The 17,015-nt window shown below is 39.2% G+C and overlaps 1 protein-coding gene across 10 annotated transcripts in view; it reads left to right on the forward strand.

The window, feature by feature from the left end:
* The window catches only part of TJP1 (tight junction protein 1), a 738,699-nt gene that overhangs the window by 403,839 nt on the left and 317,845 nt on the right, over positions 1-17,015 (forward strand). The window contains exon 1 of one of the 10 annotated variants that reach the window (XM_077473249.1): positions 2,611-2,767. The exons of the other annotated variants lie outside the window; for them this stretch is intronic. Coding sequence (XP_077329375.1) covers positions 2,699-2,767 — 69 coding nt within the window. The 5' untranslated portion in view covers positions 2,611-2,698. Of the gene's footprint in view, positions 1-2,610; positions 2,768-17,015 lie in introns of those variants that run through there. 10 annotated transcript variants of the gene reach the window in all.

Below are 17,015 nucleotides of genomic sequence, written 5' to 3' on the forward strand. Positions count from 1 at the left end.
ACATATTGTACATTATATACTACTGTAATAGAGTGGATTATACGATTTTACAAGCATTTTAACTTGGGGATTCCTGTCAGGCAGGTGGAGAGAAGACAGCAAATTACATGGCAAGACCTACCCTAAAAATAAGCCCTACTGTGTCATTTACTGACAAAATTAATATAAGACCCAGGCTTGTTTTCGGAGAAACACGATACTAGGACCAATTTAGATAGGAGCCAATTAACCTGCCAGCATGTCTTTGGAGAGTGGAAGGAAGGGAGTACCTGGAGGAAACCCACGCAGGCACAGGGACAACATGCAAACTCCAGGTAGGTAGTGTCGTGGTTGGGATTTGAACTTATGACTCTAGTACTACATAGCTCCCAACTGTCCCTGATTTCGAGGGACTGTCCCTGATTTGGAACAAGGTCCCTCTGTCCCTCTTTCCTCCTCATTTGTCCCTTATTTTGGTCTGATTTATATAGTTGTAGATAAAATGCACTAATTATCTTTCAAATCGTGTTTCCCAGTGCGAAACCTTTCATCCCATTTCCAAATTGCTGCATTTGTACATGTCAAACACCAATATTAAGGAATTAGTTAATAATAAACTCTAACTAATCTTTTATTTTTTGTATAATTTTTCTTTAACCACTTCAGCCTCGGGAAGATTTGGCTGCTGAATGACCAGGCCATTTTTTGCGATTCAGCACTACGTCTCTTTAACTGACAATTGCGCGGTCGTGTGACGTTGCAGCCAAACAAAATTGACGTCCTTTTTTTCCCACAAATAGAGCTTTCTTTTGGTGGTATTTGATCATCTCTGCGGTTTTTATTTTTTCCGCTATGAAAAAAAAGAGCAACAATTTTGAGAAAAAAACACAATATTAATATTTTGTACTTTTTGCTATAATAAATATCCCCATTTTTTTTTTTTTTTTTAAAGCGAATTTTTTTCTCAGTTTAGGCCGATATGTATTCTTCTACATATTTTTGGTAAAAAAAAATCACAATAAGAGTATATTGATTGATTTGCACAAAAGTTATAGCGTCTACAAAATAGGGGATAGATTTATAGCATTTTATTACTATTATTTTAGTAATGGTGGCAATCTGCAATTTTTATTGGGACTGCGACATTATGGCGGACACATGAGACACTTTTGACACATTGGCCGTGAATATCGACACCCCCCCACAGTGCAGCAAGCACGTGTGCGCCTGCTATCCCAATCCCACGAGCCGACGTATAGCTACGACAGCTTGCAGGATCGTTCCGACCTGCCGCAGTAAAATGAAGGCGGCTGGTCAGCAAGTGGTTAAGGGGGCATGGCAAGGAGTGTGTCCTATGCCTACATACTTTTTCTAATAGGTGTCCCAAAAATTTGGAAGGTAAGGTACTTCTATGCAGAAGTGCTAACTGCTTAGCCGCTGTGCGGCCCAGATAAAAAAATAAACTGGTGGGGGGATTTACTAAAACTGGAGAGTGCAAAATCGGGTGCAGCTCTGCAAAGAAAGCAATCAGCTTCCAGTTTTTATTGTCAAAGCTTAATTGAACAAGTGGAAGTTAGAAGCTGATTGGCTACCGTGCACAGCTGCACCAGATTCCGAGTGCTCCAGTTTTAGTAAATCTTCCTCTGTATTTTTACTTGCCCTTGGTCGGAAGATGGCAGCTAACACTGCTTCATCGTAACCACCAAGCAATGTAAACATGTTTTACTTCTTTAGTAAATAATCCCTATCAAATTACCTATGAGTGAAACAGCCCCAATAAATGACTTATAGTTGTCATACATCTTGTACCTCTTCACTAACAATCGTTGTATGTCAAATTCAAAAATAAAAGATATACTTTATTTAAAGTGGGGTGCCCCCTAAAAAAAAAATTTAAACGTCAGCAGCTACAAATACTGCAGCTGCTGACTTTTAATAATCGGACACTTACCTCTCCCAGGGTCCAGCGATGCGGGGGAACTAAGCCCCCCTCATTCACCGCTCCGCTCGCAGCACCGGCATTCTTACTATGGCTTCACAGCTGGGCACCCACTGCGAATGCACGAGCAGCGCCGGGCGCCGTGATACACGCAGAGTCATCTGGGACACGTGACAGGTCCCAGATGACTGTGCGGCGCGAGGGGAAGTGATGTCACCAGCCCGGGCATTGAAGAAGGCAGACTACGAGGGACCCCCTAACAACAGGTATTTAGAGGTGAGTAAAAAAAAATTTTTTTATGAATTTTAAGCTATTTTTTTTTAAATATATCAATAACCTGTTATTATTTTTAATGAATTTGTATTTTTATGAATTTTTGTTATCAATAATAAAATTTTAAAAAATATACTTTCCAAAGTGTTTTATTTTTCCACATACTTGCAGACTACAAATTTAAAAAGTGGAGTTGGGTTTGCTAGAACACTCGCTGATCTACTTGTTCCTGTTCCGTTCTGTGTAATTACACTTGAAACAGAGGAAGTCTCACTGCTGTTCTCTGTAGCAATATGCTGCACAGACATTTTTGGCTTTGCTGTTCAAAGAGTTCCCTGTGTTCTGACTTTTTTCTTTGACTTTTTTTTTTTTTTAACATTAAACGAACTGCTTCCTTTTTTTTTTTGTTGAATCTCTGTGGTATGCAGTCTCTACAAACCACTCTCACGAGGATGTGAGGGATGAGACAGGGATTTTATACACACATTTAACAGAGAAACAGTGAACATGATGAAAGACAAGAAAGACTCGGTCACCTGTTCTCCCAGTTCCAAGTTAACGGAAAAGTCTGCTCCCGTAAGTAGTCGGATTTTCTTTTTATTTGCTCCCTTGAGCGTTGTCGCAGATAGCTTTTTTTTTTTAATGCTCCCACCTGTTCTATAAGACACCTGTCTCTTGTCTACTTGTCTGATTCATAAAAGCTAGATCAATCTGATTGATTGTTATCGGTAATATCTCCTCTTTGCTCCAGTCCAGCTAAGTGCCTGATGTTCATTTTACATTGGGGGTTGATTTACTAAAAGGAATGTTCACTTAGCTTGGTAAATAAAGTGGAGCTGCGTTCACTCTAAATACCCAATCAGAAGTAAAAAAAAACAGGATTTTGCTTGTACATAATTGGACGATTGAAGTGAACACAGTTTTGCCGTATTCACTAAGCTAAATGTACATACAATGTGAACTTTCTCAATTCATAGTTACATAGTAGGTGAGGTCGAAAAAAAGACACAAGTCCATCAAGTCCAACCTATGTGTGTGATTATATGTCAGTATTACCTTGTATATCCCTGTATGTTGTGGTCATTCAGGTGCTTATCTAAATAGTTACATAGTAGGTGAGGTCGAAAAAAAGACACAAGTCCATCCTTTAGTAAATCAACCCCATTGAGTGGCATAACTATCTATCAGTTATTGCATGTTAAGTAATTATGGTCTTCGGTTTAGAGTGAGGTCTAATCCGTGACTTTATAACAATACATTGTAAAGTATTGTGCTTCACCATATGAAAAATTGTTATTGTAAATCATTTGTAAAACTCTTGCAACATTATGATATGAAATATATGGTCCATCTGGTATACAGAATACGAATCGTATATATTCTAACATGTCAATAAGCCAGCTCCCATTCATTGTTAGCTGATTGGGTGCTTATATAGTTTAAACTTAGGGCTTACACAATGCAGAGGTGCCATCTCGTGCGAGTTTGGCTTTCAATATTTTTGCAAATGTGTGCAAGAAAAGCCTGTACTTTTTACCAGAATGTTATAGGTTTGTAGGTTGGCTAGTTGGATTCCATAAGTTTTGTAAATTACGGAAAGTTACACTATGTATCTACTGTTTACAAGAAATGTAGTGCACAGAAATGTTGCTAAGAATACATGTAGAACGTTTTACATCTATATGTCATACATATCTAGCACTGATTTTATTTTAAAGTTTAAAGCTAACACGGAGTTGAATGGAACTGTGTACCAAGCTCCTTGTACCATTTTGTGTTTGTTGTACAATTTGTACTGGGGAAGAAACTGGTGTTTGAATCTGATTGAATGCCGTGTTTTAACTACCTCCCAGCCATATACAACCTGCCATAGTGCGTAATTCTTTATCAAAGTATGACAAGCTTTTTTCCCCCCCCTTAGCTCACCAGTAAACGTAGCCATCTGACTGCAGTTAGCACATTAGCCAACTCAAGTAAATTTTGCTACTTTATAGTATTGGCTGTTAGATCAGGGATGAACTACTACTACCTTTTCTCTTCAAGGCCACCTTTCTGCCTACATTTTTATATATTATAATACACAATATATGCTTAATGACTCCTGCAGTAGGATGAGAGTGGAGGGGGGTGTCTGTTTGTCTGGCTTAACCCAGGTCAAGAATGTCCAGACTGGCATGGTTCTCTCTATTAGGGAGGGAGCAGTGCTAGTCCACAGAGTTATGTTGGGAATGTGTCCATCATATCACTGGTAGTCCTCTGCAACTGATTCTACTCGTCAATTTGCTTTTATAGCACCAAGACATGGGCTGTTGCTTTCCAGAAAACATTGCACCAGTCCTGACCTAAGGAAGCTAATTATATAATATTCTGCCTTTCAGAGAGCATGCAAGAAGATGATAATTTATTGTCTATTGGGAGGAGCCACTGTCAGCCTACTGTAGCCAAAAATATTCATCATCGATAGCAATGTTTCCACAGTTTTAAGATATTGGTTGGCACTTTTCAGGGAATGTTGCTCTAATCACATCAGTCCATGCCCCAATGAATTCAGGGTAACTATCATTTTTGAGATGCTATAATTCTCCCCATCTAATCCAAATGAAACATTGGGAACATTTTCTCATTTCCTTTTCCCTACCCTGCAGCCACTTTTCGTTAACGGTCTTACCAGAAAGATATATACACTTGAGCTCCTCTGCTCCAGCTCCTCTGGACTATAATTCAATGGCCTCTCAAGACCTGGTGTCATCGTTCTTGTATTATTTGACAGGTTTGCATATCTTTAACTTATAATAAATTCAACATTAATCACTGTGATAGTAATGATAATAAAGCAGCTGACATAAATTGTTCTTCTTCAGTCTCTCGCCATCACCCCTCAGCGAGTGATGCTTCCCCGCACTTTGTTGGTAATCTGTTCCTCAGCGTCATCACGTCCAATGCAGGGCTATCGACTCTGCATGTAGTGTCCTTGGTGACATCAGGAGTTTAGATCAGTGGAGCATGGTGGAGAAGACGGGTGAGACTACAAGACCCAACCATCTATGAGCTTCATGAAATGGTTTTGTGGCTCTGTGAATTTATCATGCTTGTTTGACCACCTGTAATTTAGTGGTCCATTCTTTTTGGTAAGAGGCCTGGTGTGTTGATCTTCGGTGGAGGATAAGTTCGTGCTCACCTAATTGTGTCTCTGTCTACCCGGTGGGTGGTTCCAGTTTTTTCCCTGAACAAGGACTTTATCCTAAACTCTATGGACTTTTACCTTTAATGTTATGCTCTTAGCGTTGCTTATACCTATTTTTTTTATCTTTAACCTGTGACAGGGGTTGTCAAACCCCCAATAGATTACCCAATATGTCTCCATACCACCTTCACCAAACTGTCATCATAATCGCCAGTCCTGCTCAGTACCAGTATGACTTCAGAAAATGGTATTACTTTATTTATGGATAGCCAGGAAAAGACCAGCTGGAAGAAAACCATAAGGATTTTTATTATATTTCTTTATGTAAAAAAGGCAAATCATGAATACATAATCTAGCTACATGCAGGAAGCTTTCATTTTAGGTATAATAATGCAGATCATTGGGGGTTATTTACTAAAGGAAAATCCACTTTGCACTTAGACGTAAAGTCACTGTAGATCCGAGGGGGACATGCAAGGAAAATAAAAAACAGCATTTTAACTTGCACATGATTGGATGATAAAATCAGCAGAGCTTCCACTCATTTCAGATATACCCCTCAGATTTAGAGTGACTGTACTTCCAAGTGCACTGAAAGTGCAAAGTGGATTTGCCTTTCATAAATAACCCCCATTGTGTTTCATTGCTTTGTAAATTATTTAGAGATACAGCACCATACCCCTATTATTTGGTTCCCATACTCCAAGCAATGGATCCAAGAATGGATAAACTCAAAAAATCCCTGCCTTATGGATGCCACTGACAGATGATATTGATGTATTGTTGTATTGTTATATTTATTGTAAAAAGTATACAAAACAATATAACCCACCCCAGCTATAGTATACCCTCCTAGCAACAATAGACCCCACCCCAGTAACAGTAGATCCCCCACACAACAATAGACTCCCCCCAGAAACAATGGACTCCCTGCAACAAAATACCACCCCAGCAGCAACAACAGATCTTATTGGAGCCAGCATTAATAGACATTTCCCTCAGCAGTAGATCCCTCCCAGCAACATTTGATCCCCAGCAACAATGGACTCCCACCAGCAACAAAAGAGCTACCCAAGCAACAATAGAAACCAAACCAAAATAAATCCCCACCTGCAACCATAATCCCCCAGCACACCCTAGCCCTCCTTGCTATTGCAGACATTCAGTGCTGGAGGTGCCGGTACTGAGTTCCCCTGTGGTCCCACTGAAATAAAACGCCCTGGTGTGAACATAGTGGAAAGTGGTGGCTCCTGCTGTGCAGCAGCTTGTATGACCTCCCCTATAATGTACCTAAGTAATAATAAACCCACAGCCCAGCTACTCTTTTCTTTCTTGCTTCATTAGTGCTGAAATTCATTAGCAGTCCCGATCCTCAGCAACATGAAATATGTAGAGCTTGTTGGATTGCTGGTTGGATTATGTTCAGCCTCTGTCTCCCATTCCATTATATATACATTTATATTGTATTTAGTGTGGTGGTTTTACTGTTATGTCAGTATCATAACCACTGTAAATGAATATGCTTCATCAGTATCTTGAACTATTAAACATTACAGTAGTGACTACAGTTTAGTGGTCAGGTATAAAGTGTGCTTCAGACTCCAATAAGATTGCATGCGTCATGCTGTTTTTAAAAGCAGTCTCCAAGTAATCAATATCTACAGTCATTGACATAAAGGTACATATATTCTCTTAATTAGTGGCCTGTGGGCTACACGCCGTCTCATGGAGAAATTAATCATTGTCAATTAGTGAAGCAAAGATGAAAAGGAAATCAATAAGAGTACAATACAATCATAAAGTGAAAGTTTGAAAGTCTGTAGGACCTTTCTAAATGATCAAGTCTTTTTTTTTTTTTTTTTTGTATTTGGGAGTACATGGATCATAGAGTACATAATTCATAGCTAGGCACAGATCAGCTTAAGAACAATACCCAGGGAAACAGTAGCCTCTTCTTAAATGGGTCACTGGTGCACTGGCACTCACTTCCATACTCGGCCAAGGATGAAGCTTGCTTCTTCTCATCTTAGAAGGGAAAGAGTTTGGGGTTGATTTACTGAAGGCAAATCAATCGTGCAATCAAAGTTGCGCCAGAACTTAGTAAATGTGCAAAAGATCTACTGACTTCCATCATCCAATCATGTGTAAGCAAAATTGCTGTTTTTATTTATTTTCCTTGCACGTGATTGGGTATCCTTTGTAGAGGGAAAGGCAGTAGCTCCTGTGTCCTCTCCTCCAGTACACAAACAAGATATTTGGAGGGCACACCCTAAAAAAATGCATAAAGATGGTGCTGCTATAAGACCATACAACAGAACAAAAATATTACAGCGCACTCATGCAAAACTAACATTTGTAAAATAAAAGGATAGGGCGCGCTATGGAATTTGTTAAACAGAGAGTATATATAATATAATGTAATATAGGTAAGAGCAGCCTCTATTTTGTTTCCGTCCTAATGGATGGAACAGTAAGAAAAGTGAGGTAGAGAAAATAGATATGGCGCTATACCTTTTTGAACTCACTAAATGTAAATGTCATAGAAATGTACAGATTTTTCAGCTTGCTGGCTAATGGTTTTAAACTCTAGAAACTCCTGAATGAACCAAGATATACTAAAATGATAAACCCAATAAATAATATATCAATCAATATTAAGTTGTGAATACAAAAATGAATATAAATTTTCCAGCTTGCTGGTTAATAAATTAATATAATATAAAAATAGGGTGAAAATAGGAATAGGAATAAAAAATATATATATATAAATGTGAATTACCCAATAAATGAATTAGATGCCTAAAATAAATGATGCTATGTATACTAAACTCAATCTATAATCAACCGTGAAACTTTAAAAATATATACTAAAAAATACTCAATGTGCCTGTGATTGTGGTGATGGCATAACCAAGAGCTTTGATATACAAATTCAATCACATAACCTTAAAGCAAAAACCAAAAATACAAATTTGTACAATTGTGAAACACAAGTGAAAAAATGAAATATGAAAAGTGCAACAAATACTCGAAAAAATTCCCAATTGTAGATGTGAAAATTGGGAAAAAATACAAGAATAAATAGAGATTTAGTCCATAATATAAAAAATATAAAAAATATAAGAAATAGAGATGTAGTCCATAATATAAAAAATAATAAATAAATAAATAATGTGAAAAAATCTTGCAGCGACAAATCAGATGTGAAAGTCTAATAGGGTAAAAATTGAAAAATGAAAAATACAAAAAATGAAAATTGGATAGTGAAAAAAGAGAGAGAGATTTTCTATGTGTAGAAGAGGAATGAAGGGAGTAACTTCGCTTATCCGTTCGTATTTATGAATTTTGCTCTCACCAGAAATACGACCCCGTCCGGGGTGGATCAGCCTCCACAGTATAAGCCACTGTGTCGCTTCTTGGGCTGTCTTTGCTGGAATGCTGGGGAGATCCCTCGTTCCTCCGTGGGGATGTTGTACCTCGTATTACATATGGTAAAAAAGAGGACTTTCCATGGTATAGTATGTTTGCAACTCAGTTTATTTGTAACAACTTAAAAGTACTCACATTTAGTACGATAAAACACGTATTGTAAAAAAGCGTTCGGAACTTCCGCTCGGCTCGCACGCCGTTTGCACTGAAGGTGTACGTATCTGGCCACGCCCTACGCGTTTCGTCATTCAGACGTCATCTGGAGCTAACATTTACCTCCAGCAAGGCTTTTTAAAAACACCTAGACATTTTCAAAAAACATTATCAAAAAATATGGGGATTTGGTCACACCATATTGCTATATGGTGCTTAAGCCCACTTACTGCGACAAAGTACCCCATAATTAGTGGGACCCACTAATTATGGGGTACTTTGTCGCAGTAAGTGGGCTTAAGCACTGTATAGCAATATGGTGTCACCAGATCCCCATATTTTTTGATAATGTTTTTTGAAAATGTCTAGTTTTTTAAAAAGCCTTGCTGGAGGTAAATGTTAGTTTTTGCATGTGTGCGCTGTAATATTTTTGCTCTCCTCCAGCTAGGCGTCCAGTAGGATCGATTGTCCTTTCAGCTTCCTGTTTGGCCGGGAGCAGGATTAGTGTGAGAATAGCGAATATTCATGTGCTATTCTCACACAACTGGGAGGGCTCTGCACCCCGAGCCCACCCCTTTTTGAAGCCTATTAGAGCCTCTAGCAGGACTGTTTTTAAGGCAGGGCCAAAGAGGCAGCTGCCCTGGGCCCTGTCATTGTTGTGGGGCCCAAAGCAGCTGCCTCATACTTGCCAACTATCCTGGTTTAAATTCCCTTGTCCCTTGAGGTTTTAGTCCTGTGCTGTGTCCCGATATCTCAGTGTGAATTGCTGCTACTAATGCTGCCCAGCTCTGCCCTTTTGTTGTGTACAGATGACTCACCTGCAGACCCTGTGTTTACATGTAAATTACCATCATTCATATGTAAATAGCGGCGGCCGGCGGCATTGATATGTATATCTTGCCCCCCCCCCCCCGAGGTCATATCCACAGTAATCTCCAGCAGCCAATCAACAAGCAGAAATTATGTGCTGTAACCATTAGCAACTAATCAGTGAGCCGCAATGTGTGCTGTAACCTCTAGCAACCAGACAGTGAGCGGTAATGATGCACTGTAACCTCTGGCAACCAATCGCAATAGCTGCCTGATCTGATTCAGTAAACTGATTTTGAGTCTAGCTGCTATTTATTGTATGTCTCAGAGCAGGTGGAGAGCGAAACTGCATGGGGGGGCCCCAAGAAAAGTTTTGCCCAGGGTCCAATCAATATTAAAGACGGCCCTGATGAGAAGTTTGCGTAGGGCTTTACAGCGTGAGGGCAGACAGCACGGTTGCAATACAATTCAATACAGGAGTGCATATGTAAAGTGCTGTGTATAATGACGGCACTGTATAAGTACCTGTAATAAATAAACAAACATTTGTGACCATTACCCATTACTGCAGTTCTCCAAATTGTGACTTCTGGAGATGTCAATCACAGCAACAGCGATGTGGTGGGTGGACCACCGCTGTGGCATTTAACAGGTGATAGAGAAAGAGTGACCACCTTCAAAGAGAAAGTTTTCCTTTTTTTTTTGTGCACAAGGCTATATACAGATTCTGGAATTTTCCAGCTGGAAAGATGACATAAGATTGCTCTTTTTATTTTTTAACCTCATTCAGTGTGCATACTATGTGTGTATTCCTTTCCCTGAAAAGTAGGTTCATATTGCAGCGCACTAGAAGACACAGCTGAAGTCTAATTTGCACTCATCAAGATTGTAGATCTATCTAGCAACTAATTTGTTTGGTTGCTGAAGCACAGGACAATTTTCAGAAATGAGTTTGCCCTGTAGCATGAAAGCAGAATCAGACACCATGGCTTTCCTGGAAGCATTGCGCAGGCCTGTCACATTCAATGTGTATTGAGGCATGCCACGATCTCGAAACATCTCTCTCCCAAATCCCAACCAGCCTTCTGAGGTCCCAGAGCTCATTAGCTCACAGGGTTTGAGGTTAGTGCCTGAAATGGCAGATCTCAGGCTAAAAGATGGGTCAGTTTAAATTTGTTTATGCCTCAAAAGTGTGTCCACGCAACTGACACAAGGACATTCAAAAGGATTGAGCAACAGAAGTCAGTCAGCTACGTTTTAATGAACGGTTATATGGTGATTATTTTCCCCTGCATTCATAACATTACTACAGTTGATTCACATAGACAGACTAAATAATTGATTCATTCATTAATAACACATGATTATTAAACTGTAGATGGCTGCATATTTTAAGGACCGATGTCTGCATATGGAGAGGCAGAACGCTAAACTATTAATAGCAAGGACCTCTGTTAGGAGATGTCAATGGGAGTCTATAGTCATAGACTATGGCAGTGCCCTTTTTGTGGATGTCTCAGAGGGATGCTGACTATTTGCCTTATGCTTACAGTGCAATCCCCTCTCCTGTGATGATACATAAAAGTATAGTCTAGTATCACGTGCCCTTTAATGAAAGCATTTTTTATTCTCAATCTTAATTTTATTAGAAAATTATTATACAAATAGACAAATATACATACATTAATGGCATAATCATATCATCAGTAAATTTATAAATACATTATACAAGCTTACATAATAAAATCAACAACAACAGAAAAAAGAGACAACTACAAAACAAAAAGAAAAAAAAAGATGGGGAAAAATGATGGCAACACATAATCATGTTTTCAAAGATTATTATGCCTTATTTCGATTTTGCTCAAGTTCCCATAAATCATTCTAATTTTCTGATGACTCCCTAAAAGTCCTCCAGGGGGCCCTTACCTGACGGCATTGTTCATATGTATCCAATTCATGTGCCAGGAGGGTCTCCATCCTCTCAATGTAATCCATTTCCATTATCCATTCCTTCACTGATGGGGATTGTATTGATTGCCAATGTCGCGGGATAACCATTTTTTAATGCAGAGATGGACTTAACACTTATATAAACAACAAGGTGAGTTGTTATAAGTAAGCTCTTTGAGATTGTTAGTTTTTACTAAACGTGGAAATCCCCTTTAAGTAGATCACTGATGCACAGCCATGCTTGCTGCAGTGTAGCAGGGTACTTACTACCTTTAAGGGTGTCCTCTGGGCAGATCCCCCTAGACACATGCACACTCTACTTTCAATCTCCTCTAATTTAAATACAAAAGTTCCTTTTACTTTTCTAAATTTGTGGTCATGTGAGGCTCCGGGTCCAGTGTCTTCTCCTCTTTCTAACGCTAAGTTGAAGGTTCTTTCTGCGTGTGCATATGTTGCCACCCGAATGACAGGCCCTCTCACTGTCCAGAAGACTGCACAGCATGATGACCTTGATTGGGTAAATGGAATAGCCATTTATTTATCAAACATTTAGTTATAAGTATCAAAACATGTGTTTCTGTTTAAGCAGATATACTTGGTATAAATGTTTGAAGTCATATGATGTAACAGCTGTCTTGGTTGTGTCCAAGTGCCATTTACACCTTTAGCTATGAATACGTCTATCTCTGGCATTTCCCACAGAACTTGGGAAGTGATGTGTATATGAGCCAGGTGCCTGGACCGGCACCTGGCTCAGCCTCTGAGCGAACCGCTGAGAGCCTGAGCCAGCTGTTCCTGTCCCCTCCACAGCACTCCAGTAAGTGCTGGAGGGGCAGAGCAGAGAGCGGTGACCAAGAGTCACCACTCTGTGCTCAGAGCAGTGTGGAGAACATAACAATCAATGGTGTTTGATCACTCAGTTCTCAGCCTTAGAGATGGTGAGGATACTGCATCCACCTAGGTAAGTATGATTTTTAATAATGTATCCTATACTTCTCTTTTAAGGTAAACAAACCTTCTGTGTCACAGGATCCTCCCCCCCTTACCCCCCCCCCCCCCTTGTACTTACCTGAGCATGATTTTGACCCAGCGCTGTGAATGAGATCAGTGGCTCTCTCCACTCTCTCCCTCCTCACAGGGAGGGAGGCTTCCACTACTGTCAATCAAATTCTGTGATGAGTGAGTATCAATAGATGCAGACAAGGTGATAGGGATTGAGCACGCATGAGTGCCCCCATAGAAAGCAGCTTTCTATGGGTGTACTCGTTGGGGGAAGAAGCCAGGAGTGCCAACGGGGGACCACATAAGATGATCAGGGCTGCTCTGTGCAAAGTCCTTGAACAGAGAAGTCAAATATGACATGTTTGTTATCTTATTTTTTTTTAAAAGCTTTACAATCACTTTAAATGTAACAATAGGAGCTCAAACACCCAGAAGTGGGCAAAATTATGGCAAGGGGGTCTTTCTATTGGATTATCCCGGGCTTATTCAACCCATGAAGCTCCTCCCATATAACTAAAATATCACTTTTGGGTAGACTGCCCCTTTTCCAAAACAGTTTATACTGATTTATTTGCACTAATACTCTTGTAGAGCCCTTAATTATATACAGTATTAGACATCTACGTTTCATGCTAATAAATGATTGCCAAAAACTATTTTTTTTGATAAATTAACAAATGTGACGATCCTGGAATTGTTGGATTGCGAGAAAGAGCCATCTATAAATAGTTAATGAAAGCATCTACGTAAACATCCACAGTGGAATAACAATATACTTTTTTGCCATTTGATAAATTGAGACTTAGGTTTTTAAAGACAGCTGTGAATAATAGGAAATCTAGTGACTTTGTAGGTTTGAACTTGAAAATATTGGAGGACGATGCCTTTTCTTAGTAAGGTCATTGATTACAAATATGCAAACTGAATAAATGAATCTAAGGATAAGTCCACCTTTCAATTTAATTTATAAAAATGTAAAGCAATATTTTATATATAAAAACCTTGACTGGAGCTTGGTATATAAGTGTAGAAAAATGCTTGTTTAAACACTAGAAAAGCCTAAAATATTTCCAGTCTCTTTACACAGTTTTTGTTTATGTGTATGATTCAGTTGGCATATCCCTGAACTGTACAATGTCTGCTTGACCTGTGTTTCTGTAAAGCTGGCCATACAGGGTTCAGATTTTTTTGTTCAGCCAATGGTTCATCCACCACAAATGTATGGATGGGGGAATCCTCCTTTCTGCTCTATTGTATTCTGACAATGGGGAAACTCCCTGCTGTCAAAATACACAGATCAGCGCAGCAGCCTATTGCCTGCAGCACTGATTGAGCAGCTTTTATTCGACAGGGCAGTTGAACAGAAGTTAATTGGTAAGTTGACCTGCAATGGCCACAAATGGATTGAAATTTGTCCAGTCCCTGCTGAATCGGTTAAATTTCATGTGTGGCCAGTTTTAGACATTTTCACATTTAAATGAGATTTCCATTCAACAGTGAGATATTAGAAGTTAATATTACTTATGTTGAAGCACTCTTACTGAGATCTGGGTCTGTGATTTCTCATTGATCTCTTAAAAATACCCTGTTGCAAGACCACATATTTCAATATAATATAGCATGTACATTTCAAGTATTTTATGCTTGTTGATTACCTGTAAAGGCCTCAATAGTGTACATATCCAAAATCAATTCCGGGAGCCGCCATCTTGGATGTGAAGTCAGCAGCACCAGTAGATTCAGACCTGTCACTAAAATGACACTCCATAGTATTTCTCTCACTTCTCCCCCTGGCTGCTACGTAAAAGGTTATGTAGGGTGGAATGGAGGAACTGGGCCAGTACAAAGAATTATTACACTCCCAGAAGAGGAGAGGGCTATGACATGCAAGGGGCTTTGTTGGGGAATTTACTAATCAATTTTTCTAGCAAGATCACAGGCACATTGCAAGTGAGTAACAAGTAATTTTGGAAAGAAAAAACACTGTTGGTAAGCATTTAAAATACTTGATTTTTCCTGCCTGCAGTTTTTTTTTAAAGTTGGTGTCATGGTCTTTTTAAAGCCCAACTACAAGAATGGGTCCCACTGAAAGGGTTAAATGCTTGTTATGCCCAGGGAGTACGGGAGAGGCAGAATTTCTTACCCTATACCCTGTTTTGGCTGTCCTCTTCTCCCTGAAGCTCCAGTCTGTCTGTTGTCCTTCGGCTTAGTCACATACAGTACAGAACTAATAACCCTGGGTATGTGGTGGGGTCGAGTGCGTGACAGCAGCTTAGAAATGAGGTTGCAGGGGAATGGTCACACCACTGGAGGGATTCTACTGGAGCGACCCTACTGGAGTGTGGAATAAATATTCCAGAACCCTTAGACATACCGCCCAACATTTTGAGATGGGAATGAGGGACTAGCTAACGTATGTAAGCATAGGACACACCCTCTGTCACACACCCTTAAAGGAGAATTAACCAAAAAAAGGTTAATTAAACCCACAAGAGCTTTTTTTTTTTTTTTTACCACTACTATTCCTTTATATTGGCTTTAAAGATTTACAAATGCAGCAATTTAGAATTTGGATGAAATGTTTAGCACTGGGAAACACTTTTTGAAAGATAAAAAGTGCATTTTATATACAACTATGAGGATAAGACTAAAATGGGGGACAAATGAAGGGGAAAGATGGACAGAGGGATGTTGCTCCAAATCAGGGACAGTCCCTCGAAATCAGGGACAGTTGGGAGCTATGCCTTAGACATAATGTGTATTTAACCCTTTCAGAAACGGGGGGGACGACCCACTGCTAGTTTTTTTTTTCCTGGAGGTGGACTTTAGTGGATGACACTTTCCAGAGTCAGTGAACTAAAGGTCGGGTGAGGCACATAGTGACAGCTCCTGTGGTTTTGTTTTTCAACACTGCTTTCACTCTTCCCGCTAGTTGAACCTCACCATAGGTAAGTAAGGCCTCCTTTGTCAGTGATGAGTAAATTGGGTGTATAGGGAGGTGGGGGACAGATATGGTAGCAGCAAGAGCTGGTTGCTATTTGCAGAACAGAGCACACTGCTTTTCAGGGCTGATGAAATGCTCTACAAGAAACTAATAGCAACATTTAGCCACCTTAGGTGCATACTACACAATGTCGGTGGAGTACCTTTAAGGTTTACCCTGCCAGTGTTAATTTACCTTATTCACTGTAAAGCGCTTACAAATATGTTTTCACTTTCTAACTTCTAATAGATGGATAAAAACAATTCATTTAGGTCTTTGTTGTAGCTTAATACACATTTGCACCTGTTTCTGTAATCTGTAAGTACATGATACATGTTTGTGCATAATAAGAACAAGCATTCTGTATGTCTCCATGTAATGTCTAGTTTAATGTAAACCTTTCACAAACTAGGGCAATTCAGAATTATTGTTTAGTGAAAAATACATAATAAAATGTTACCTTAAATGAGATTTAGGCAACCAACTTTATATATAAATTTCTATTAGCAAAAGTCAAGTTTGCCATGTTGCTCCCACCTATCAAGCCTTCCTACTCAGTGAAATTGGCCATCACAAGGAAAGGCCTATATGTGGGTTGATGGGAGAGAATGGGGCCAGGCTCAGCTATTACATGTGAAAAGATTAGCATGTAACCTTAGCTTCCTTTAACTCTGATCTACCAGTTGTTTTGCCATGCAGCTTTTACTGAAATTAACTTTTGGTCATGTAGGTTTTTTTATCTGTTCAGTTTGAATTGTCCAGGCTTATGATGGGTTAGTAATATGTGAATGTATTACTCATGCCGTTTAAAAGCTTTAGTTGTGCTTTTTATAAATTCTTGTAAATATATGATATTTATATGCAAGCACTGATTAGCTCCCTGCTGGGTTGGGACTAATAAACGGGCCTGTTTTATAAAGCACGTCAACTCATCACACGTTTTGTCATATAAATTCAAGCTTGAATGTTTCTGTATTGTGAGTTGCGACCCACCTTGGCTCCATATTGTGGATCATGCACACAGTCTGTATTGATTACTGTACAGTAAATGTGTCATGAAAGTACCTCTGTCCCTCTTCATTTGTCCCTCATTTTGGTCTGATCTATATAGTGGTATATAAAATGCACTTTTTATCTTTCAAAAAGTGTTTCCCAGTGCTAAACCTTTCATCCAATTTCTAAATTGATGCATTTGTAAATTTCAAAAGCATGTATAAAGGAATAGTAGTGCTAAAAAATAGGGATTGTGGGTTTAAATAATTTTTTTTATATAATTCACCTTTAAGGAGCCTGGTAAGGTTGTGTCCTG

This window comes from Lithobates pipiens, unplaced genomic scaffold (genome assembly GCF_037356315.1).
Source record: "Lithobates pipiens isolate NorthernLeopardFrog02 unplaced genomic scaffold, aLitPip1_a1.2 Scaffold_8, whole genome shotgun sequence".
In the NCBI taxonomy this organism is placed as follows: domain Eukaryota; kingdom Metazoa; phylum Chordata; class Amphibia; order Anura; family Ranidae; genus Lithobates; species Lithobates pipiens.